Genomic DNA, 25,917 nt, shown 5'->3' with positions numbered 1-25,917 from the left:
GCACAGAAAGGCTCACTCCTGAGCTAGGCTCTGACTGTGACCAGTGTCTAAAAGCAGGACTTAGGAACCAGAGTGAGTTGGAAAAAATAAAAAAGTAATGCTATTTGTCTGCTGTGTTTCTTTTCCATCAGCCTGCTATGCATTCTCCCATTTTTCTCATGCAAACAAGAAGTGGACTATTTGGAGATGCTTGAGGACTACTCAGAGGTCCTTGAATTAGATAATGAAAAATTTAGACCTTTGTTACCTCCCTTAGGGCAGGGAAAGTGTGACTCCTTATCCAATGTTATCAAGGGCTTTTCAGACATGTGCCTCTGATAGGCCTCAGTTGGTGTGTGTCTGCTTTGGGGCTCTTATCAACAAAATAGAATATACTTCTCAGAGAACACAATAATACCTTCACAATTGCTTGGCTGTGTACAGTGCTAAGTACTTTCTAGAGCTCTGACACTACAGCTCTTGATAATGCAGCCCTGTTCTCCCTATATTACTGATGAGGGACAGGCTCAGAGAGGTTATGTGACTGCTCTAAGATCACACAGCATGCTCTCTGGACTTCTTATTGGAAGATGGTATGCAGGAGAGAAGCCAGGGACTCGAGTCCCAAGGGATGGGCTGCAGCTTTTGCAAAGAGGTGATTTTATCTCAGAGGAAATCCAACATATAAGGCAAGCTAGTTCTGCAAGTGCTCCATCCTTAGTCAAAATAACAAGCTCATTTATGGTTCCCTCTCAGAAACAGCAGCAAATAATAGAGCTAACTTTGCAGTGTGATTACTCTGGGCACAATCTATGATCTAATCCGCAGCAAACAAGTGAGAAAGGGACTACTCATTGCTTTCCATTTTACTGCTGGTGAAACTACAGTCATGATCAACCACATCTAACTGCTCTATGCCAGCGTCTTTCCACACAGCATGGCCAGTCCTCACCCTCCACACAAGATAAGTAGCACCATTTTAGCAAAGAAGAATTTGAGGCCCAGAAAAGTGCATTCTCTTGCTAGGGTATGAGAATTCTCTTTTCCTAGCTTTCCTGCTGACATGCTCCCTCGGCCACGATTGGGGAGCTGGTCCCCCACCAGGCGTCCTGGGCTGGAGGGAGGTGACTGACACTACTCACCACATTCTTGTACAGGTAGTACACCACCATCCTGGCCAGGCGTGAGTAACACCAGTGGCCATGCACAAGCAGCAGCTTCTTGAGGTGTCGGAAGCGGGAGATGGCAAAATCACTGGACATGACGGCCTGAGGGGACGAGCAGAGATGTCAGCTCCCAGGCACAGCCACCAGAGCACCAGCAAGGCTCCCTGGGGAAGGTGTCAATTTAGGTCCCAACAGGAAGGGTCTGAAAGACTCTCCCCAGCATAATGTATCACCCTGAGGTGGCCCTTTTGCTCTCACATTCCAGGAAATCCAGACTGCACTAGAATTCAGAAGGGTAGGTTAGAAGTGATTCTTTTCTGGCTGGAACCTCCATCTCATTCCATTTATCCAGGGGCTGTTTTTATGGTCCCTTCTATGTGGCAGTGAAGGCTAGCCAGAGAGGAAGAGCCCCCATGCTAGCATTTCTGGCCCTTGGAACATCCCATGCCACCCCACCACACATACTCATCCCACACTGAGGTGCGGCCACTGGTTGGCTCGTTCACCCTTCACATGGAGCTGAAGGTGCCCTCTGCCTTTCGGGTGACTCGGAACCAGACACAGCTCCTCGTATTCTTTAAAGTATGTGAGGTTCAGACGTGCCTGATTATAAATCTGGTCTGAGTCCTGGTGAGGTGATTTCCCCCCTTTTAGCCTCCACTTCCTCATCTGAGGCTCACGGCATCTCTTCACATTCGTGGAGATCAGACACGTGAAATACAGAGAGGTGACCTGCTCTCAAAATGTAACATCTGGAACTACTTTGGACTTCTGAGTTCCCTGGTCCTCATCAGCTGTATGTAGGCCACATCTGGAGTCTCTACATGGATGGTGGGGAAGCCAAAGCTCAAGGTTCAAAACCACAAGGTGGAGTCTGTTTTTAACAGGACTTGTTCCAGTCAAGCTGCGTCTTGATGAAAATCAAGTACCCCAATTAGAATGGACCAAGCAACTAAGTGGGTCAAGCTAATCGTAGAGACTAAAATGGCAATTATAAAATGTTTCCAAGTGCGTGTAGACCTGTGATTGCTCAGGGAGCATGTGGAAACCTTGGAGGTGGGTGGAGGTCACAGGGGGATGGGTGTCAGAGGTCTCCCAGCTGCCTGTAAAAGGCTCAGCATCCTTTGACCTTCCTCCTTGTCTGGAGACTGGGGGTGGGGCAGAGGTAGTACAGACCAGGGGTGGCCCCTTTCCAGAGGACAGTGCTGCTACCCTCTTGGGACTTTCTCTTGCACAATGGGGGGGTTTCTTTCTAAAAAAAAAAAAAAAAAAAAAAAAACGGTCCAAGGGGAGTAAGGAAAAAACAAGAAGTGTTGTCAGGAACAATACCTGCATCCCTTCTTGTCCGGATATTCCAATCCCAATGTCGGCAGCCTGAATCATGCTCACATCATTTGCTCCATCACCTAAAAGAAGAGAGGGCAGAGGTGTCTTTAGTCCTGGTCCAGTTGCTGCATCACTACGAGTGAGCAGCGTCATCCCAGTGGCTGTAAATCATCCCCATTTAGACGTAATTGAATCTGTTCATGTTTTAAAGAGTTGTAGAGGGAAAAACCGCTGCTACTCTACTGTATTTGGCCTGAGAGGTCCGTTTTCTTGTTTTGGACTAAAAGCCCTCCTTTTGGTCATTTGACAAATATTGCCCTTTTTTTCTAGCCACAACGCAAAGCATTGGGGATGCAGGGGTGGGTGAGAGACGCGTGGCAGTACTTTACTGCTTACAGAGGACACCTTGGCAAGTCTCCCCGGGGACCTTAACAGTGAGCAAATGGAACATCTGAGCATGGCAGGGACTCTGCCGGGGTTATCCAGTGAGTAACAGGGCCTTGGAGAATTGGAACTCAGATCCTTCTGCTTCAGGAGGCAGTGTGGAGACAACTACACCGCTGGGACAGCCAATTCATCAGCTTGTCATGGTGTCCAGGACAGTGGTAGTTTCTTTCTAACATAGAAGCATGAGATCCACTCATGTTGCTGCTGGAGCTCCGCTCAGCCATACAGAATTCCCATTCAGTGAGCTGAGCTGACTCAGGAATGGGAGGTGGGAGCATGGGGAGACACACCCCCCCTTCTATACCAGAATCGGCAGACAGAGCTTTCTGTGATGGTGGTAGTGTTCTCTGTTGGTACTGCCAACCTGTGGCTGTTGAAAGGTGACTGGTGAAATCCTGTTTCACTGTAGTAAATGTAAGTCTACGCAGTCACCTCTGGGGGTTGGGCACACACAGGGCCATACAAGTCACTGCAGTGAGGCCTTCTCCAGGTCTGGCTTTTTTTCCCATAAACCCAGCTCTTCCCACTGCTTCTTTTTTTCAAACCAGGGTTTAGCAAATTCTTTCTGTAAAGGACCAGATAGTAAATATTTTAGGCCCTGTGGGCCAAAAAGCAAAATGAAAGAACTGTTCTTACTGAGAGGCAAGTAGTCTTATTTTATTTAGAAATATCAAACCCTTCTTAGCATACCTACAAAAATATTCGGGAAGCTAGAGTCAGGCCTCCCTGTTGGCCAGATTTGGGTCTCACCTTTTTTTCTTCATATTTTGCTATTAAATTTATATGAGACATTGCTGAGGATATGAAATTTGGGGACAGGATTTTCTTCCCTTAATTGTTTGGCAACACAGCTTATAGATCATAAAAATATTGTCATGACAACCACATGCAAAAAATGAAACTAGACCACCATCTCACACCATATATGAAAATCAACTCAAAATGGATACAAGACATGGATGTGAGATCTGAAACCATAAAATACATAGAAGGAAACATTAGCAAAACACTCCATGACAAATACCTCAGAAATCTTTGCAGATTTGTGTCAGCAGCAAGGAAAATAAAGGAGAATATGTTTAGCTGGGATTCCAGCTTTTACATGGCAACAGAGTAATTAAAATGAGAGAGCCACTGAATGGGAGAAGATATTTGCACACCATACATCTGACAAGGGACTGATTGAAGATCTACAAAGTGCTCATACAACTTAACAAAAAAGAAAAAAAAAAAAAAAGAACCCAATCCCAAAATGGGCAGAAGAGCTACACGGACACTTCTCCAAAGAAGACATGCAGACAGGCGGGCAAAAAAATGCTCATCATCTCTTAAAAGGGACATGCAAATCAAAACCAACTCACACCTTAAATGCCCCATCATTTAAACCAAACCAACATAAAAATGAGTGCTCGTGAAAATATGGAGAAAAGGAAGCCTCTTACACCGTTGGCGAGAGTGTAGCTGGTCCAGTACCTATGGAAAGCAACGCAGAGGTTCCTCAAAAGACTAACAATGGATCTTCTATATGATCCACAAGTCCACTCCTAGGTATTTGTCTGAAGAATACAAAGCACTGATTTGTAAGGAAACTTGCACTCCGGCAGCACTATTTACAATAGCCAAGATACGGAAACAACCTACGTGCCCCACAACAGATGAGAGGATCAATAAGATGCGGTATATACGCAGTGGAATACTACCAATATGATCAAAAAAGAAACTCATGCCATTTGAGGCAACATGGATGGAGCTAGAATAGAGGATATTAACTGAAATAATCCAGAAGGAGAAAGATAAATGCCAGGTGGTGTTATAGGATAGATAGATAGAGGAAAACAAAGTATCAGACAGAGATGAACTTTAAAACTAGTCCTTGAAAACTGACCATGGATCTGAGGCATCTAAGAGAGGAGGAGAGGGAAGGAGATGGGGGAGAATGAGAAGGCAGGGACTGTGGTGTGAGTGCTTTGGTGTCGGAACAGCTACAATGACCCCCCACACACACACACACACCAGGAGAGAAATTCTGTGCTCCAAAATAGTGACTAAAATGCAAAACAGTCGTGCTTTATCAAAAACATAATTGTCATGACAAGGAACCATTATAATTATAAGGAATGATTTTTTTGATAGCAGAGCAGTGCATTTTAATCTTCCCCATGGCTGAACACACACCAGGAACCTCTTCCGTTAGCCGGCCAGTGGCATGAGAGGTGGAGAATGGTGTTGTTTCCTACCCTGCTGGTCTTGCGCTTGCTCCTATGGGAGTGCAGCCAACTTCCCACCTCAGGGAGTTGGTTCTAGGCTGTTGCCTTCTGTGTCTACAGTTTTGAAGAGGACAAGTCAGACAATGAAAGTAGGGTGCCCCTGCTGAAAGGCCTGCTCCCAGCATCCTTTCTGTCCATCTTCTCCCATTGCTCTGAACTGCTTTCCTGAAGACCAAGAAGAAAGCTCTAGACTCTACTAGACCTCTTATTTGAAAGGCCAGGAATGTCTTTTCTCACATCTGTGTAGGAGGAAGAGGAAACATCTGTAAGACTGACCCTGCAGGAGAGGACTGTGTAGTATGTGTGTGGAATGTTCTCCTCATGGTCTGAGACAGTGAAAAAGGAAAATCTGAGTTTACATTCCTCTACCCAAGGAATTCAAGTCTGCTTGGCTGACCATTACAGAGAGCCTAGCCAAGTTTCAGCACGCCAGAGAAAAGGGCGGTCAAACAGGCCTGCAAGGAGAATTCTGCAGCAGGAGGAAGCTCCTGCCAGGCCTCGAGGAGGCTCACGCAGAATGGTAAGCAGGTTCCTGGGCTGCAGCATGGAGTGTGGGATGCTGGGAAGAGGAGGTGACTGAGGACTGACAAATGTGGCTGGAGGGTTACTGGAGACCCAGCTATGAAGCTTTGTACAAACCAGGTTTGGGGGTTCTAGAAGCTTTGAAGTAAGTTTACTTTTTCCTCTGCCTCCAACTGTTGAATTTAGTTTCTCAGGAGGAATTCTTCTCGAACCACCAAGCCCTCATCTGTTGAACTTACAACTTTGAGCTGCCCCTTGTATTTAGAAATGAGCATATATATTAAACAAAAAAAATGTTGGGACAGTCCCAAAAGAATATCAAAGCCACCACCTGGGCAGGTGGATAACCTTGACCCTGGGTTATGGATTGAAGGGGAAGTGGTCTGGCCCCAGCCCATTTCCTGGCACACTGGCCTAAGTGTCTATTGCTGAGCGACCTGGAGGTTCTCAGCTCAAGACCTGGTTGGCTTTGACCTCTATCAAGGTCTGAAATTCCCTAGTTGACCTGCTACCCTGAGGTCTTGGGTCCACTCTCCCACTCTGCTCATCAAGCAAACCATGGCTTCCTTGTCACCATGAGCTCTCCTTTCTACAGTAGTGACCCTCAGCCTGAGCTTGCTGACCTGGACTCCTGGTCCCTACCTCCTGTGCGGGCCAGCTCAGCCCTGCCTGTCTGGCCACCCCACCGCAGGACCCGTACCTATGGCAAGGGACAGGACGCCCAGCTTGTCTCGCACCAGCTTGACAATCATGCTTTTCTGGAGCGGGGTGCAGCGGCAGCACAGGACAGACCGGCAGAACTGAGTTAGCTCTAGAAACTTCCTCTCCAGTTGTCCCTGGAAAACGACATTCAATGTCTTCCCATCGATGACCAGGCCGATTTCTGGAACTGCAGCTCCAGAAGCAGGGGGCGGCGTTATCTTGGGAAGCAGGCGAAACCCAAGGAACTGGCGGGCTGGCTTCCGTGGTCCATAAAACTGCTTCACCTCTTCCAACGCACAATTGAGGATGGATTCACAGGTTTCCTGTAAGGAGTCAAAATCACACAGCTTTAGTCAGCTATGGGGGAGACCTATGTTAAAAAAACCACTTTACCTTTTAGTAAAATAGTTATATATGATGACCACCACAGAAATGACCTATGGATTTTTCTTTGATCTTTATATTGCTCTGACATATTTCAACCAGCACTAAGCAATGTTAATTTGGAAGTTGAGCCAGCAGGATGGGGCTGATGCAGGTGGTGCGGGACTAAGTATTGGACTTGGATAGATATAAACAGCCATCAGCACACCTCGCTCTATGGCACTTCCTATTCTTCACAAGTCATGTTGGTTCTCCTTTGTTGCTCAGAATATTCCTGTGCCATAGGGGAGGCTAGGGGTGGGGGTGCAGGGGGACTCAGGGTATTGCTGACTTTAGGTTAGAGATGAGGAAGTGGATTAAACAAGTACACTGGCTGTGTGCCTATAACTTGGCTTGGATATGGCAGTTGTACCAGTAGAAAGTGACCACAGATATGAAAGTCTCACTGATGTAAAGAAATTTACTTTTTTCTGACATTTATCTTGAAACAGATAAGTCTTCCAAGCAGGCCATTACACAAAACCTAGGCAAGCTTTACTTTAGTGCTCTCAGAGAAAAGGGAGGTATGACTGGGTTGGAGGAGAGAGTTATACAGGAGAAGGCAGCTTCTGCCAAGCCTGGAGTGAGAAAGACAAGGCTCGTGTGGAATGGTGGGCATCTTGTTGGTTAATCAGCCAGAGTTCCTAAGGGTTGGGCTACTTTCAACTCTGGAAAGCTGTCCATGACCCCCCAGATTGCCACCAGACCCACTAAACCTGTGACATAAGGCTTTCTTATTCCATTGTGGGGAAAATGGTGGGTGCATAGATATTAAGCCAGAGACTGGAGGAGTTAGTTCCTGTTATCAGTTCTCCTGTTTCTTTTGATGTCGTAACATATCTCCAGTCCCTATGTTGCTTCTCAAACACTACTTTCGATAGGGAAAAGTTGCAGCAGTCAACTGTATTAACAGTTTTAATAATGCTTGGTTCACATGATCTATATTGAACAGTGTTCTTTTATCCATGGAAGTGCTGATGATTTTTCTGTAGAGCTAAACATTACTCCAAGAGAAATGTTGATGTTCAAAGTGGGCTGATGTAAATGAAATCCTTACAAAACCAACTATGTGGATTTTGGCTCAATAGTGTGAAGGGCATTCTAAAATAATGGGCTTGGGAGTCACTGGTCTGTTTCTGAGAATGTGCATGCATTTCTCCTGGAGAGATTAAACTGAAGTTCACTACTATGGAGTCCTTTTTAGAAGGGCTGCTAAACTGAGGGTGGTGGGCAGTAGTGTGTGCACAGAGAGGCAGTGGTTCCAGAAGCAGGGGCGATACCCCATTTATCTGGGGAAAAGCTCTAGATGTTCCTTGCTGCTGGTTGGGGTTGACAAGTTACATCAATTCCTCCAACACATGTAAGCAGCAAGTCACTGCAGATGTGAGCAGCTAAATGAAACCTCTGCATTTGTTTATTTTAAAATGTCTATGGACTAATCACCAAAGTGACCACTCACATAAGGGTGTATGTCAGGGATGCTTCTAGGCAGCCTCTGACCTGGTCCTCAGTGCACCCTGCCTCCTGGAGGCCATACCCCTGTGTGACCTCTTTCCCAAGTGAGGGCTTGCCATCGTGACCTCGGATGAAGAGAATTCTACCGAAGGGCTGGGTCTAGCTTAGTGTATAAAAGGACTGGCTCCTGCTGGGTGCTCTCACTTGCTCTCTCAGGAGGTCTGTCCTTCTCTTAGAAGGAGACTAGTGTCATGTTGTCAAGCAGCTCCGTGAAGAGGCTACTAGACAAGAACTGCACCAACCGTTGCAGATCCGTCCCTGTCCCCCCAAGACCTGCCCCACTGAGCCCGAGACAGCCCGGCCCACAGTCCCGACACAGCTTGACGACGACCAGAGGGACACAGCTAAGTGCTGCCGAACCCGTTAGACCTGGCTACTGAAATCATAAAATTTGTGTTTTCAGCTGCTACATTTTGGGGACACTACTAACAACATAACTATGCAAGGAGTTTTCTTTGTGCTGTTATGAATCTTCCCAATGGCCTCTTAAATAAATCTTTTCAATCCCCGTTTTAATGATGAAGTTCAGAGGTATGATATCTGGATCATATTAAGCCTTTAATATATGTTGCTAATAATTATTATCTTAGTTGCTACTATAGTCTCTCCTTCCTTCTAAAAGTCTTGGACAGGTAAGTGACAGGTAATTCTCTCTTCTTATGGATGAGAACCCTGAGATCTAGATCGGTCTTGTAAGTTCCTTATAGTTTTAAAAACCACAACAATAAAACAGTAGCCTGTATCCATTTATAATGAATAAGGCAAAGTAAAACCCATGGAGGAAATGTCCACTGCATATGTAATCACAATCTATGGTTTAAATCAACCTGAGGTTTACAGTGGATTTCCCCATCTCTGGCCGAACATCTTTATGCACCCACCACTTTTCCCAGACAAAGGAATAAGAACGGCTAATCTCACAGGTTTAGTAGGGCAGGTAGCATGTTGGAGGGTCCTGACAGCTTTCTGGAGTTGAAAGTGCACACAGAGCGTGGCCTGCCCCTTAGGAACTTTGGCTGATTAATCACACAAACCTCTTCTGCTTCCCATGGGAATGCATTACAGGTCAAAGAACGAATGCATTACAGGTCAAAGAACCCCCTCTTGGTTGGCTGACTCACAGGTTTGCAATACCCGTGCAATACCTTCTGGAATTTACCTGCAGGGACGGCTCATTGCAAAGGCAACATTCACTGCACACGAGCAGGCAGGTGTCAACCCCATGACAGGGACCATGCACGCCAATAAGCTGCCAAGGACTGCCTTTCCTAAGCATAATATTACCTTCCAAGCTTTCCCTGAGATTATTTTCATTCTGAAAATTCATTGGGGTTCAATCTAATCAGAGCCTCATCTATGTACCTGCCAAGAAAGTAAATGACTTTTCTATTCATCAAAAGGGCCTTGGGCGCTAGGCATAGTAGACACTACTTAAAAAATTGTGCATGTGGATTCTCATAGAAACCACAATTAAACTTCCTAAATTTCTATTCTGGGTCCAGATCGGCCTCAGGCCAGACTGAAAGAGATTCAGCATTATCCCTGCTTCCTTTTCTGTGCTGTTCTTTATCTTTCCCATCTGTCCTCTTCTCCCCTTTCCCAGGGGAGGCTCTGGGTCTGCAGGTGCCCTTTCTCCTGCAATGTCCGTCTCCTGAGAACATAACTGCTTTCCTCATCAACACTGCATATCCAGCTCCTTCCTTCTTGGATGTTCCTTCACAGATCCACACTCCCCTATCAGAAGCATGCAGGGACTTTACTTGCTGCGGTTTGCATTGTGAAAATAGATTCTCCCTCCTAACTAGAAAATTCTGTTACTCCCTTGACTATGCTTCTTCAGACTTTTCCAGTTCTCTCTGCCAATCTCACTCCCTGATACTTACAACCTCTTTGGGCTGATGATGGCAGTGTTAGGACTTTGCTTCTTTCTTTCTGTCATCCCATCAAAATACACTGGTCTCACATGTCATACCCTCCAACCTTGAGCTGTGGCAAGCCCACTGGCCATCCAAGCTGGGGTGGAGATTTTAGATGCAGAAGAATTTTGATTTAATTGGGGCTTTTTCAAAGGTCGAGTCTATTCAAAATAGAAGAAACTAACAACTGGGGTTTCATTAGCCAACAGTGCAGTATCATGCAGAGGTCATGGGCTGGGCAGGAGAACAATGTTCTAGAATTAATTCTGCCCATGAGGAACCCTGGCAAATGACTTAGCCCCAGTGGGCTCATCTGTAAAGTGGGGTGACTGGGATGAAGGCAGTACTCAGGAAGCCTTTTGCTATCTCCTGCTGAAGTAATATAAGCAGAACAGGGAGCCGCTGTGGGGAGGAGAGGAGGAGTCTGGGGTGGATGACTTCTTGGGTTCCCTGAGTGCCAAGGTGCAATGATGCTGGGACCAGGTCTGCCTTCCCCACGTGTCCAGTCCCATCCACAGTCTGTGTCCTGTGGTCCTGGGGCTGCTGTGTACATGGGCATCTGGCCCTCCTTTGGCCTCACCTGGTTTTCTGTGTTAATGGAGTAAACTGTGTCAGTCTGATATAAGAGTCTGCAGGAATGGGCAATATTGACCGCGGTCTCCTGCTTATCCCCGGTCAAGACCCAGAGCTGGATTCCAGCCTCCCGCAGAGCAGCAATGGTGTCTGGGACGCCTTCCTGTAGCCGGTCTTCGATTCCAGTGGCTCCTGGAGTGGACAGAGACACCAGAGCTTGTGTTTACCTTGAAAGAAGTAGCAGCTTAATTTCCCCAAAGCCCTATCAGGCTAGGTAATATTAGCAAATGTCTCCCTGTTCTGGGCTGTGCTAGGCACCCAGGTCACAGTGGTGAACTAGGTAGAGCTGAGCCCACACTCTCAGCATTGTAAGGCTTAATTTTAACACAGCCCCAAAAGGGGAGAAGCCCAGGCGCCATGTAAGTGTAACAGGGAGACCCGAATGTCATCTGCAAGGTCAAGGTCCTGCAAGCTCAGACCTAGAAGATATGAAGGCAACAGAGGGCAATGGGAGAGAATTCCAGGTAGAGGGGCCAGCATGTGCAAGAGCCCAGAGGTCAAGTGGAAGACGATGATGTCAACAGGGAGGCAGAGTGGAGTGGCAGAGAGACCAGCAGGGGATGGAAGCTGCTGAATCCTGCAGTCTTGTCAGAGCATCAGTGGTCGGAATTGATCTGGTAGCAGAGACAGCCATTAAAGGACATGCGCTGGAGAGTGACAGGACTGAGTTTGAGGCAGATACTTCTACATAATGGTTTGGAGGGAGCCAGATGACATTCAGGGTTCATGGCTAGTTAGAGGCAGGGCTGTTGTGCGGAGGGGACCAGGCTGTGGCTGGGACGAGGTGTCATCTTGCCACCCAGAAACTGCCTTGCCATCCAAAGGCTGCCGGGTGTCCCTCCACCTCCAGCAATCTTTGTAGTATGTGTCCAGCGTGACCACCTGGGATGATGAAAGGAAATGACACGTCCTGCTCCTCCCATGGGTGCAGTGGGCAGCTGTCAGTCCTTGGTCTGAAGGGAAGCTCCATTTCAATGAAGATTTACTGTTGCTTGATCACTTAGCAACTATTTCCGTCTTGGGTTTAAATTTATTTATCCAGTTGGTACAAAGTTTGAGACAATTCAGAATATATGGAATATCACCAGAGGAAGTAAAAAGAACCCCTCTCTCCTGAGAGGTGCTGTTTCCTATTGCAGGCCCACATGGCTAGGGGAGTAACCCCAGGAAGAGTGACAGGAGATCCTCATCTCTCCCTCGACAGCAAGCCTGCAGGGTGAGACAGAAGCGGGCTTCTAGTACGGGGAGGCAGTGTGAAGGAGAGAGGAGGATAGATATTTCTCCGTGTGAAACAGAAAATGAAACAGAGATGGTGGACACATTTTCCAATTGGGTCCTGCAGTTATCACCCAAATCCCTGAGGGTGCCTCCTGTAATAAGAGACCCAGGGGGAGAGGAGGGTCTCAGGCTCCAGTGGGTGGCATTCAACCTTTGGTGGCCTGGTGTGGTGGGTGGCACTGACCACATATGACTGACCCTTTGGTACCTGTCAAAATGAGTTCTGTGGTCAGCTTTCAGAGGGCCTGTGAAGCAGTAGGCAGAGATCCCTGGAGGCAAAACCTAGGACACTTAAAGTGCCCTGGGTAGGGAGTAAGACTCTCCCACTGCTTATCTCCTACCCTACCAAACTTTGTTGCTCTTTTTATAGGTAAAGGTATTGCTGTTTGTACAGTTCCCATGCATTCTCTCCCCCATCACCACCTGGTTGGGTGCTTGGAAGAGTAGGATGTATTCAGAGGAGCTGAGGCTCAGAGAAACATGGAGACATGTCCTTGGGCACACAGCAAGGCCTCAACAGTGCCAAGACTTGGCCCTGGCCCAGGTCAGTACATTTTCCAACATCAAAAGGCTTTTGCAATAGCCAAGTTAGGGAAACAGCCTAAGTGACCAAAGGTTTAAGAGTGGATCTACACACAATGGAATACTACTCAACTATAAAAAAGGATGAACTCTTGACGTTTGCAATGATATGAGAACTTGAGAGGCTAATGCAAAGTGAAGTGAGTCAAGAGGAGAAAGATAAATACTGGATGTTCAAAGTTCTATGCAGCATATAGAAAAATCATCAAAGGTTAGTCAGAACCAAACCAATAATAAACTGTTAATACCTGACTGTAAAACTGTGTTAATCAGAAGGGAAGGGTAGTATGTGAGAGAGGAAGAGAGAAGGGGCCCAGTGGAACATGAGGATTGTTGGGGCACTGGTGGTGGGCAGGGTTTATACATGTACAGGGCAGCACCCATGCCGGGGATGGACTAGTGTCCATCAGCACATGTGCTGCTCGGCACACAGTGGGTTCCCAGTGGACACTCCAATGAATGAGGAGAGGCAACCAAACTTGGAAGCTTCACCCAGCAGGGAGTGCATGGATGCTCTGGGGAGCCTGCAGGAAGGTGTGTGCGCAGCATGGTTGGACTTTAGCACTGCTGGCTGTGCCAGCTGCCTGGAAAGGCACCCCAGGGAGGGCTCCTAATGGAGACAACTTTGTAAAGTGTCAGAATTCCTTTCTCACGCTCCATAGTCCTTTTTTCAAATTTGGCGGTGAGTGATTTTTTGCTACCGAGTAAGGTGAGCTGGTTCTCCAGATGCTGTGCTGTCTCCAGTAGAAGCTCATCTCGGTTGTCGAGGGACGCCTCGGCTTCACTCCGGAAGCTGGCCCATCGCTGGAAGTCCTCTTCACTTAGCACCTGCAGAACAGGATGGGTCTGGATTACAAGTCTGGATGGGTGGACAAGCAGAATCCTTCCTTCCCATGGATGGTGCTCCTTGAGGGTTTGAGCTTCACTACACAACTAGATGGGACTTTCTCCCTGATGAATTTTTTTTCTGAATATGCAGATCAATAAGGAATTGATCATGTTCTGTTATCACCAAGCATCCCTGGCACCCCATGATCCAACAGTTGTTCAGACAAGAGATCTCTGCACGCCTGGGACAGACGATGGGAGACACCTTGTCCTAGTAACTGATGTCAAAGTGCAAACCAGGGCCCTCCATGGTAGTGCAACAAGTTAGGACGCAGCACTGCAAGCTGGCCACAGTTGCTTCAGTGTGAGTTCGATCCCTGGCCCCAGAGGTAACTCACATGGTGCAGCACACCTCTCCTGTCTCACCCACTGCTCCCCTGAGCAGTGTACTTCATCTATCTGCCCTTTCTTTTCCCCCCTCTGTCTCTGGTGAATCCCTTCATCGCCCCTGCACCACTGGCCTGTACCCCAGTTTTGTATGCATAAATAAATAAATGTTAAAAAAAAGAATGGACCATATGGAGATCTAGAGCTCTTTGCCTACCTTCCTCACAGGGGGTTACAAAATCAAAAGAGCTGCAAGGTATTGACTGGGGAATTTGCATGACTATGTCTGAACCAAGGGCAAGGCATTGAGGAATGGTGAGACTGTGGCCAAATAACAGTATATCCCTCAGTAGAGAGATCAACTTCTACATGTTCCTAGCTATTTGCTGTCATTCAAGAATGGAGATTCAGATTTCTATATCCACTAAATTTACAAGAGAAGTCAGAAATACAGACTAAAAGAATTGAGACAAGATTGACATCACATTAATTTCAGGTATACAATATGATACAATGTGTGTACATATTTTAAAATATTCACCACAGTCTTATTTATTAACATCCATCACCACACACAGTTACAATGGCTTTTTCTTATGTCTACTTGAAGATTATTCCCTTAGTGATTTTTAAATATACAATATAGTATTAGATTACCCACAATTAGCATGCCACACATTACAGAAATGCTAGATTGACTGTCAAGTGATCTCATAAAGTATCACCAAATTTACATTTAGGCAAGTATGCAAATTTTAAAAGGAAACGATGGAGACAAAGTATAACATTAAGGAAGTATTTTATGAGTTAGGGGTTACCATTCATTCATACAGTAAAAAGCAGTAAACTCAAACTCACTGAAATGGAACTCCGCCATTCAGATAGTTGAAGTGCTGTCACTTAATTGTGACAAGTCAGAACAACTAATTTAGAAAACATTACAACATACATTAAGGGACTTGGAAAAAGAAAAGAAAGCATGAGGACTACACCTTCTGACAACTACATGGAGAGTGTGTGCCTACCTTCTTGGCAATGCACAGCGTGCGAAGACCTTCTCTTGCGTAAAAGTTGAGATGCTTCTGGGTCTGGGCTCGGATTTTCCTCACCTTCTTTTCCATATCAATGTCAATGGCTGTCAAACAGTCATTGTACCTCATGAGGTCATGTATATGTGCTCAGGGATCCCCGTTCTGAACATCTGAGACTCTTAGAGGAGAATCCCCTCACAACCCTCCCAGGAACATGGAGCCTTTCTTCAGGACCGACGTGTCCTGGAAAGTGACACCGTGGAACCCTTAAATTGTCTTCTCTATCTTATTACCCAACGTCCGTGTGAGAAAAGTATTACATCAGGAAAGCAGGTAGCGTTGCCAAGCACCTGTATGCAGCAGAAGCACATAGGAACTTAAATCGATACAGTGACTCCTGGGTCCAGTGGCAGGCCTGTGGATTTAGGGACCAGACAGACACCTGAATCATTTGTTGTTGTTATTACTGTTTTCTATGTGGTCAGCTTAGCCCTGATGACCAGCTGCTGAGACATTTTTTTTTTTAAGATTTATTTATGCATACAGAACTGGGGTACAGGCTAGAGGTGCAGGGGCAGTGAGGACTCATCAGAGACAGAGTGGGAATCAGAGCAGGCTGACTGACAAAGTACACTGCTGAGGGGAGCAGCGGGCGGGTCAGGGGAGGTTTGCCATGCCATGTGGGTCATCTCTGGGGCGGGGATTGAACTCATGTGGAAGTGGCTTTAGCTTCTCAGTGCTGTGCTTTAACCCACTGCACCACCAGGGAAGGGCCCATCTGCTGAGTCTTAGAAAAAGTATCCACCACTCTCTGTTATTTACTGCAGACCCTGTGTCAATTTAAGTCCCAAGGTGGCTCGGGACAGAGTCATATTGCTAAGTTTTTTTTTTTTTTTTCCCAACCATTTCACATTTGCTAAGTTAGACTTTCTTCTAGACAAGACTCAGAGAAAATTTTTTTTCCCATTTCCTCTAGTGTGAAAAGTATTAAATCGTGTTGCTCTAAGTCTCCTTCATGAAGTCCTACCTAATGCATTTTTACAAGAAATGTATCTTTTTCTCTTAAGATTTCTTTACTTTATCAGGCACAAAGGGTTTTTCAGCTTGGTTGGGTGGTGTGGGGCAGGTTTGAGGGTATCACCACTCCATTAGCTAAGACACACAGACATCACAATCAATAGCAGTACTTTATAAAGCTGACCTTGGAGAAAACTTCATAATCCTTCCTTCCCTAGGCTGGCTGAAATCTTTTTTTTTTTGCCCCTGGTAGTGAAAAGATATAGTGTACTTTGTCCGTCTCTCCATATCAAGAAATATTCTTGACAAAGGTAAATATGTGGCATTACAACAAAGCTCTGATTTCCCCCATGATAATATAAGGTGATTTCTTCACCAAAAAAAAAAAAAAAAAAACCAAGATGATTTTCTAATTTTTCTAAATGTTACTGGCACTTTAAACACAGTCTTTGTGCATTGCTGAATTGAGTACTAGCTACAATATTTTATTTTCAAAATCAGCAGCTCTGGTGATTAATTCCTTTGCTATCTGTGAGCCTTTGAGTTTACCTTTTTGCTCGGGCTACCAGGAACCTCAGGGGCAACTTAAGTGTTCAAACACTACAGATATATTAAACCTGGAGTTCTCCTCATCTCCCCACCCCAGCTTTGTCTTTCAATTTTTATATAGTAGTAATATTGTATATGTCTTTTATTAGCAATCTCTAATCCATTTTGGAGTTAGGTGAGAAGCAAATGAAGCTCTCTCCAGGGCAGCTGGTGGCTGTGGCCCAGGAGAGCATGCCCTGGCTCCCTGGACTCAAACACGATTCCACTTCTCTGCCAGAGTCTGGGATGAAAAGACCTAATTAACTCCCTTCCCATTTGAAACATTCATCAATCCCCATGAACCTCTTGGCTCTGGTCCATCGACAATAATGCGGAGGCACTGGGCTGCCTGGGCAATTCTCAAGCTTGGCTAGAATCTACTATCCTGGGAGCATCCTAACCCCCAAACTGTCTGCTCCTTGTTAGCAATCAGGTAACGGCTGCCCACTAATTCATGCTGCTCTGAAATTGGACAGTGATATGTAGGGATGCTGGAACATTTCTGTGGCTTGGCTCATGTTTATGGAAATGCATCTGGGGGAGGCTGGGGAAAAGGATGGTAAAGAGGTCCACCTGAGCTTCTCAGAGGGAGCCAAGCTTGGTGCAGAACCCTGATGCCTAGAAAGAGCTTAGACCTGTGGTTCAGGATCCCTGGGCTTGGATCATTACTTGTTAGCTGTGTCAACTCTTTTAAGTCACTTCCCCTGTGTTCAGTTCGCATAGTTCTATAGCAGCGCAGGACCAGGATGTGTCCTGGAGTATATTAGCAGATATCCTGGTTTAAACACGCCCCCCCCACCCCCCCGTGGTACAGCAGGTTAAAGCACAGCACTATAAGCAAGCCACAGCTGTTTCAGTGTGAGTTCAATCCCCGCCCCGGAGGTGACTCGACTCACATGGTGCAGCAGACCTCTCCTGTCTTGCCCGCTGCTCCCCTCAGCAGTGTACTTTGTCAGTCTGCCTGGTCTGCTCCCCATTCTGTCTCTGGTGAATCTTCTCACCTCCCCTGTGCCTGTGCCTCTGGCCTGTACCCCAGTTCTGTAGGAATTAACATATAATTTTTTTTTAATTTAAAAAGGCATATGTATCATCCAGATTTAAGTGAGTTTAGAAAACTGGAGACTGGGATGAGTGAAGTTAAACAGGTGTCTCTATTGAAGACTGGCCAAATCCAGGCCCAGGACATGGAGAAAGAAGAGTGTTTTAAGGAACCTGCCTTGAGGGAGCCATCTGTGGGTCTATTTTCCAGTGGGGTCTGCTGGAGTCCGTGGCACTCTAGTCAAACTCATCACCTACCGTTTCCACCACCCCTCACATCACAGAGCCCTCAGAGGTGGGACTCACCACGGGCTGGGTCTTCCAGCAGGTCCATGATAACCGAATCAGCACCCTTGGTGTAGACGAGGATCTCTCCCGTCAGCGGATGCCTCACCACCACTGACATTCTCTTCCGGACAGAGTCGAAACCCAGGGTGTAGAGGACCTCGAAGGTGAGGCAGGCGCCCTGGGGCAAGCGCACGGTCACCTGCTTGGGCGTCCGGGACGTCAGTGTGAAGCTGTAGGCACGGGCGGCGTGCACCAGGGCCGCCTCGTCGGGGCTCTCGGCCTCATAGCAGAGGTCTGGAAGCTCATCCCAGGTCACACTTGACTCCAAACCCTGGGTGTCGCTCTGGGCCCAGTTGCTGCTCTGATAGCTGCCATCTGAGGAGTAGCCTCCGCTGCAGGCAGACGTGTCACCTCTCTCCTCCACGCTGGCTCCCAGACTGTCCCCCAGGTCAGCATCAGAGGCAGAAGGTGTAGCAGAAGCAGATGAGAATGACTGGTTGAGGCTTGAAAGCTTCAACTTTTGGAAGAGCTGCTGGATCTTCTCCAGGGACTTTCCCATAGTCTTGGTTGAGGAGGGGACTGTGACCTTGGAGCCCAAGGGGAAAGTACATTACTCTGAAGTCAGAATGAACATCAAGCTGTCTTAAGGTAGAGCATGAGGATCATTTTTCCCTAAGTGAATTACCTCTACGTGCCTCAGTTTACTTATCTGTAACACGAGATAGTTAGGTCCTGACATTCGAGGGATTGGCTTCTGTGTTTTGATTTATCACTATGAGAACTCCTCCTGCTCACCAAGCCCCAAACCCTGACCACAGCTGGTCTGCTTTATCTCTGCACATAACATCTTTCATCCTATCCAAGTTCCCTGCAACTCTAGGGGTGTGAAATCACTCTCCAAATTTAAGGACAAGGAAACTGTGGCACAAAATGGTTAAACATATTGGTCATAATCACCCAAGAGTAGCTGGGACTCAGTCTAGGTCTGCCTGGTTCCAGTGATGACTCTGAGTGACCTACCAGCTAAACCCTCCTCATTAATCTGAAAATACTGAAGTAGACTGTCCAAAGTGGTATTTCTTCCTCTTCTGAACACACTGTTAGTTTCTCAGGTAATAATTCTGTCTCCCAAAACTACCTAAAGACTTCCAAATAACTTGAAGACCTTTTCCCTGGCTGCAGTAACATTTCAGGGTGTGACACAGGGGTTCTGGTTTGGTGGGTGAACCCTCTGGTTCTGGGTGAACCCTCTATTTCTTGGTTTTATAGTCATGCTTATAACACTCAACTAGAAGCTTGGGTAATAGTTTATAGATAATTAAAGCTAAATCTATCTGTAATGTTGAAAAATAATCCAAAATATAACTTTCTACAAATGGTCATCCAGTTGCATTATCTTCATATTGACAGAATTTCCCGCATGTCATGAGGTTTATTTATTTATTTTTAATCCTATGTAGCAGGAGAGACCAGCATATCATACTATGGTATGATGAAGATGGTTCTGCCACTTATCAACCCACAGCTTTTGCTAAGTCTCTCTAGCTTCTGAGCCACTGTTCCTTCCTTCTGCTTGTTGAGATCAAGGGCATACCTTATAGAATTTTTGGGCAATGAGGAGAGGAGTCAATGAAAACACAGGTGAAGTGTTGGCATGGAGCCTGGTACATAGCAAGTGGTTAATAAATATTAAGTCAACATCTATCCTATAGACAGATACAAAATTTGAAAATTATATAGAAAACTCATATACAACATTTTCCCTTTGAGTGAAAAATGAGGAACCAGGTACAGAAGATAAACAATGTGTCTAAGATGTCACAGTGATAGTTGGTGTCACTATGGTTTGGGCGCAAGTGTCCATTTCCTGTCCAGGGCTCCACCCCTGGCCTCTATCTCTTCTCCCATCCATCCCACGCCTGCTACTGTTAGTCCTTACCCTCTGCCGAGGCTCAGTGGTGGTGGAGACCATGACAGAGTTGCAGATGGTCAGGGCAAGGAAGAAGTCAGCAATAGTGGCAGCGATAGAGAGGTGAGTCTTGGCAGGTCTAGAATCTGACAGGGTTTCCAGCCACAAGGCAGCATCTTGCACCTTGCTCAGTAGGTTTCTGTCTGGAGTCACATCTTTTTCCTAGAAGAAAGGCGTGGGTAGCTGTCTTTGTTAAAGGGCTGGGTGGAAGGCCACCTGCATTGGATTCATGGCATGCCTGTGCAAGGATGATAGTGTCTTCCCCATCTTCTGGAATCTAGGACATCCCCCTCACAGATGTGGCCACTCGGAGGCCACTCCCTGCCCCTTGACCTGCATGTCCATCAGTTACCAGGTCCTGGTAGGGCTTCCCTTCCGCCATTGTCTCTCACTCCTGATGCATTAGGAATGAGATTTAGTGTCCTCACTCCTGGAATTCTGCAGGAGCCTCTTTTCTTCCTAACCTTTAATAGGTATTACCCTTGCGTGTTGCTGAGGATTAAATGAAATCCTTCAAAGTGCTTCACACTCATCTACCCCCAGGGGGTACACTTGAACTGGAGAAAGCTTCAGGAAGTAACAGTAGGCACCATCCATCCATCTACCACTTCTAGATTCTTCCTCCATGTGCACTTCCACTCTTTCTTCCTATCAAAAATCAGAAGTTACTCTTTGCTCAGTCTTCACTAACCTGGATGGCTACACCTCCCTCTTCCACGCCTCTGATCACACTTTGTTGGAAAAGTCCTCTACTGTTACCCAATTCTACCTAGACTTCAACTTGAACTTTCTCCAACCCATAGTCTGGCTTCTGAGCCACACTGGCAGGTCTCTGGAGTCAAGGTTGGCGAGAGGAATAAAGGCAGTGGCCAGGACACAGAGGAGGACATGGTGAGCTGGGGGTGACTGTGAGGCCTGGCAGGTCCTCCTCCATCTAGAAGGGGGACACTAGTGACATGCCATGCTAATGCCGTTTGTCATATCTTCTGACTTTTCAAGAGAAAGCAGTGATGATGTGCGAACTTGATTTTGTTTTTAATCTGTGGGTTAGATCTGACTCACAGGCTTCTTATTTTTCACACCTCTGTAGAATTAGCATTTGCACCTTCCCTTTGGAAGTCACTATATATTGGACTGATAATTAAAATTTAATTTTTAATAGTCAGTCATTTTTTTTAGAGTTAAGAGCCTCTGAGATAGTGTGTATTTTCCACACAGCAGTATCTTCTAGAGTTTCCATTGCTGCTTTGTTTGAAATGAAAATTCAACAAACTCCAGCTCTCTGGGTGTCACTTCCTTACTCTGCCCAAATGGACTTAAGAGCCACAGCAGAATGATATCCTAGAACCAGGAGTGAGCTCAGAGGTTAATGTGTCTGTGATTAGCTAAGGACCCTGAACAAAAGCTCCGCTGGCTCAATGCTGCAGCTTTACTGGACTCAACAGGGGGTGGAGAATCTATGGTGAATCTATCTGAGCTCACAAAGGAAAACTTCCTTCTCCCCCAGGACACTGGGGGAGCCATTTTCAGACACTTAGGATGCCTGTGGCTTATAGACACTAATGGTACAAGACATTAATGGTACAACACTTAGCATCTGGGCCTCTGGAAAATTCCCTAAATTCTTAGTTCAAATATTTAGGTAAAGAGCTACAGGAAGAGTATTCCTTTCAGAGTAGGTAGAACTGAATTAAAGAAGAGACTGGATGTCACACATGTCCTGTTGCTGTCTCATGTGGGAAAATCAAATAGTCAAAGAAACAAACCAAACATCTTAAAGGCATTCTTTTTGTATGCAGGTGAGGATCATATATACAAACACACTGTCATGTTGTGTTTCTGTGGCAGATGGTAACATAAGGGGGTTAACTACACCTGAAACTGGGTAACAACCCAGAACACACAGCTTCACAGACTCTGTTAGGGAAAACAGTTCTGGTTATGACACTAGGTAGCAAAGTGGAAGAGGGTTTTGGCACGTCTGATTAAAAACAAGTCCAACCTATAACTTGTTTGTATTGCGATGGCAAAGATGTTAAATAGATATGTATATGTATCAATAAGGGAAGTAAAAGACTAGAAGGAAATTCACACAACAGATCATTTTGAAAATAGAATTCTCCAGCAATGGGACAAAAGCACTTTAGGTCTGTCTCTTATTCATGAGAGCTGGGCATTTTCTGAAAGCATGGAAAATTCCAGAGGATATGATCTTGGGAGAAAGGCTTCATGCAGAGGAAAGTGAGCTGGGACATGGGTCAGAGGCCTGTTCTGGCCTTGACGTCCAGAGAAAGCTGTGTGATCTTGGGGCTGGGGCTCAACACCTTCTGATCCCTGAATGCTGAGTTAATGGTCCTGCGAGGTACCATGTGGAAAGCCCCAGAAGAAAGTTGTGAAGTAGAACATCACAGGGCAGCTGCTACCCTGAGGATGGCACTGGGCTGGGTAGTGCTGACAGAGATGTTCTCTGTGCCACTTAGGATCTGTTTTGTGACCACAAGAAAAATATATTCGCCCACCTTCTTGAAACACATTAACTGAGAAGGTCTATCTTTGATTTTCTGCTTTTCTGCCTTATAGAACCATGAGCATGAAAAACATGTCCTTTTCTTCTTAGTTTGGAACATCATGCAAACAGCCCATCTTGGCCCCAGCTCTGTAACAAAGTTAACAGAGTTGGGCCTTGGGACTTGAGGCCTGAAGACTGCATGTTCAGTGCAAAAAGCACCGCTCCTTTTGCAGTCTATCCTGGCCATGAGGAAACGCTGGCTTAAAGAGGAGAAGTGCTTCAATTTAATATTTGAAAGAGAAACCGAAAATGTATATGTTGATATAAAATCTCCCAATTTCAAGACAATGAACATTTGAAATAAGAATTGTATAATCCTGACAAAATTCACATGTGGATGACAAAGAAGGCCAAGGGCTGACAGCCATCTTGAAAACTCTTTGGGGTTTAAATAACCTTTTCTATCACACCCCCCAAAGCTCCCCACTGGAGGCCTCTTGCAGTTGAAAGGCAGGGACTTACTATGGAGCTGTTGAAGGCCAGAGGAGGTGCTGTGATTTCCCCGTGCCCCTCAGACCTTTGCCGGCAGTGGCCCTGGATGGGCACCCGGGCACTCTGGCACCGTCTCAGAGGCTGGGCTGCCCTCTGGCCTCTCATTGTCATTGGGCCCTGGGCACATCTGGCTGGGAAGGACAGGCTCTGGTACTGGGTCCACTCTTCACTGTTTGTCTCCGGGTCCATGGGGGTCTCTAGGCGCTTGGCTGCAAGAAAGGTTGCATGGTTACCATGGTAGTTATTCCTTGGCTGGGTCAGGGTAGGGGAGACCTTAGACTTTGGGGGTGGAGCCAGGAGTATGCAGGAAGAGCAGCATATGGCTTAGAAAATAGGTGACGGGGCCAGCTGACTGAAGAGAGGAGAGTGCTCCATCTCGCAAGTTTCGGTTCAAGCTATGCTACCTCCAAGCTCTGTGACTGAATGCTGATGACATTTGTGCCTCTATTTCCTTTATCAGGGCTATGTAAAAAGTACCCAACTCACAGACTTGTTTTGAACACATAATGGTGTATTACAGTGATCAGCATACTCCAGTATGCAACTATCATTATTCAAATAATAATATTGTAAGAGCAACTATCATTACTAAAAAGAGAAGCTTCCATGAAAATGGCTACTGACATGGTGAAGGAGACTGGGTTACCAAACACAGCTCCTTCTTTCTCTTTCTCTGTCCTTTCCATTCAAAAGAATGAACAGGCTCTCTTGAGAGTTTCTTCTCTTAGTTACAAAGTGTCTGTGTGTGCACATGTGTACCTGCTCACAGGTGTTGGGCAGGGCAGCTGAGGGAATCATGTCAACTTTATAGGCCTCCTTCAGTTCATGCTAATGATGGTCCAGGCCTTTTCCAGCCTGTCTCCTTACCCAAAGCTTTGTGTTAGTGCAAAGCCAAGAGCTCAGTTTGCATGGAAGGCCTCTTCTGCATGCATTGAATCTAACCATGCGCCTAGATCATGCCCATACTGAAATATCAGGTAAGGTGATCCAAGAAATTCTTTAACCTGGTTAATGACATAACTAGGGCATCCCAGTCCTCTTCTGATAAAGATCCTAGTGGCACTGGCACTGAAGACACAGGTGACTGTGGTCCTCATAGTGACCATATGAGTTTATGGCAGCAAGAATGGCGACATCTGTGTTGAGGTAGCCATGGGGGTCTCTGGGAGACAGGGTCATGACTTCTATCTATTAGCTTAGGAGATCTGGTTAATATTTTAGAAAGAAGGGCAACACCCCTCTGGGAGCCCTCGTACCATTTTCTTGGTGTGAATACTCTCTGCCCATGATGGTACAACACCGAAACACCATCTTGTTCTCGGTCAACGTGCCTGTTTTATCTGAGAAGATGTACTGGACTTGACCCAAGTCTTCGGTGATATTAAGGGCTCGACACTGAATGGATGAGTCATTCTCTTCATCGTACAGGTCAAGGTCGTTGTGCAGGAAGAAGATTTGTCCCAGCTTCACCAGCTCAATGGACACGTACAGGGAGATGGGGATTAATACCTAAAGGAAGATCAGTTTCCATGTCAGAAAGCAGCTGCTTGCCCTTGTTAGTGGGTAGCTGAGATGTTTCATGCCAACTGATATGGTGGGCTAGCTCTGTGAAATTAAAGATCAATGACTTCATGACTTTATGCTACCCCTGGAGTTCTTAGGGGAATCTGAAAGAGAGATACCTTCTTGAACCAGAGCTGTCTGGAATAAAGTAGGCACTCGCCTTGGGCTGTCTGATGATGGAGTGGGAAGGGGGTGAGGAGTACATTGCCTCTGCCCAGAGAACTCACCCTCTTGGATGTCTATGCCCCAAAGGGCTGCCACCTACTTTGTAGGTACTCAAGTTCACTGCTGATTACTGTCTACTTGGCTCAATACCCAATACCTATCATGTTCTTGCTGGGTGTCAGCTGCTATTCTAGTGCTGGAAATGGCAGTGAACAGAATCAAATCCCTGGTCTTGGAGACCTAACTAAAACACAGCAAGTGAATATATATCAGGTGGTGATGAAGTTTCAAGAAGAATAAAGAGGGTGGTGGGGAGATAGGATCCTTCAAAAACCAAGATAATTGAGCAGAAACCTGAAGAAATGAAGTGAGTTGTGAGGTAATCTTTGGAGGGAGAAGAATTATGGGGAAACCTTGGCAGTGGGAGAAGGTGGGAGGCATGTGGGCTAAGAGTAATCAAGCTTGGGTATGAATGAGCAGGAGGTGAGACCGGGGAGGCAACGAGCAGAACACTTGGCCACAGTCAGACCTTTGGATTTCACTTTGTAGGATCTGACTCACATTTAAAAATGATGGCATTAAGTGAATGAATTAGTTAATGATTGAAAAAGATTCACCAGAAAAGGGCAATGAATAACAGTCACATGCTGTAAGATATCAAATGTGGATGGGGCCCTCCTTGGTGGTGTAAGGGGTCAAAGATGCACTATGAGGCCATCTGCAGCCACTGCAGCATGAGTTGGATCCCCAGCCAGGGAGGTGACCCACATGGTACAGCAGGCCTCCCCTGTCTTGCCTGTTGTTCCCCTCAGAGTATATGTCAGTACACTTGCCTGTTCTGCTCCCCACTATGTCAGTAGTGAATCCTCTCATCACCTGCATCTCTGGTCTCTACCCCAACTCTTACATGCATCAATAAATGGATCTTGGTTTTTTTTTTTTTAAAGAAACCAAATGTGGATGGAATTTCATCACAACAAAAATACAACTTTCCTCATCTTTTCATGGGCTGTAATTTCTGCTAGAGGCCAATGATTTCACACTCCTCTCTTTATCCGTTCCTGACTTACAGCCTGTAGGTGGTTCTGTGTGTTTTTGCTTAGTTCTGCTTTTTCTCCATTTTAGCCTACCCAATGCTACAACAGTGATCTGTGGTCACTCTCTGTGCTACTTTATCTTCTTTTGTTCCCAGGCAATTAGTGTTTGACATGTTCTGTATTTGGCAA

The 25,917-nt window shown here is 46.1% G+C and overlaps 1 protein-coding gene across 1 annotated transcript in view; it reads right to left on the bottom strand.

The window, feature by feature from the left end:
- The window catches only part of ATP10B (ATPase, class V, type 10B), a 173,094-nt gene that overhangs the window by 16,229 nt on the left and 130,948 nt on the right, over positions 1-25,917 (bottom strand). The window contains exons 9-18 of the mRNA XM_004689815.2: positions 24,220-24,472; positions 22,934-23,172; positions 19,873-20,064; positions 17,952-18,519; positions 14,997-15,106; positions 13,458-13,584; positions 10,844-11,028; positions 6,408-6,732; positions 2,475-2,551; positions 1,122-1,247 (exon numbers count right to left, since the gene is read on the bottom strand). Of these exons, the coding sequence (XP_004689872.1) occupies positions 1,122-1,247; positions 2,475-2,551; positions 6,408-6,732; positions 10,844-11,028; positions 13,458-13,584; positions 14,997-15,106; positions 17,952-18,519; positions 19,873-20,064; positions 22,934-23,172; positions 24,220-24,472 (2,202 nt within the window). The remainder of the gene's footprint in view (positions 1-1,121; positions 1,248-2,474; positions 2,552-6,407; positions 6,733-10,843; positions 11,029-13,457; positions 13,585-14,996; positions 15,107-17,951; positions 18,520-19,872; positions 20,065-22,933; positions 23,173-24,219; positions 24,473-25,917) is intronic.

Source organism: Condylura cristata, unplaced genomic scaffold (assembly GCF_000260355.1).
Source record: "Condylura cristata isolate star-nosed mole 26May11 unplaced genomic scaffold, ConCri1.0 scaffold00026, whole genome shotgun sequence".
NCBI classification, from domain to species: domain Eukaryota; kingdom Metazoa; phylum Chordata; class Mammalia; order Eulipotyphla; family Talpidae; genus Condylura; species Condylura cristata.
Note: the sequence above shows the minus strand (reverse complement) of the source record. Positions and strands in the feature narration are given on the sequence as shown.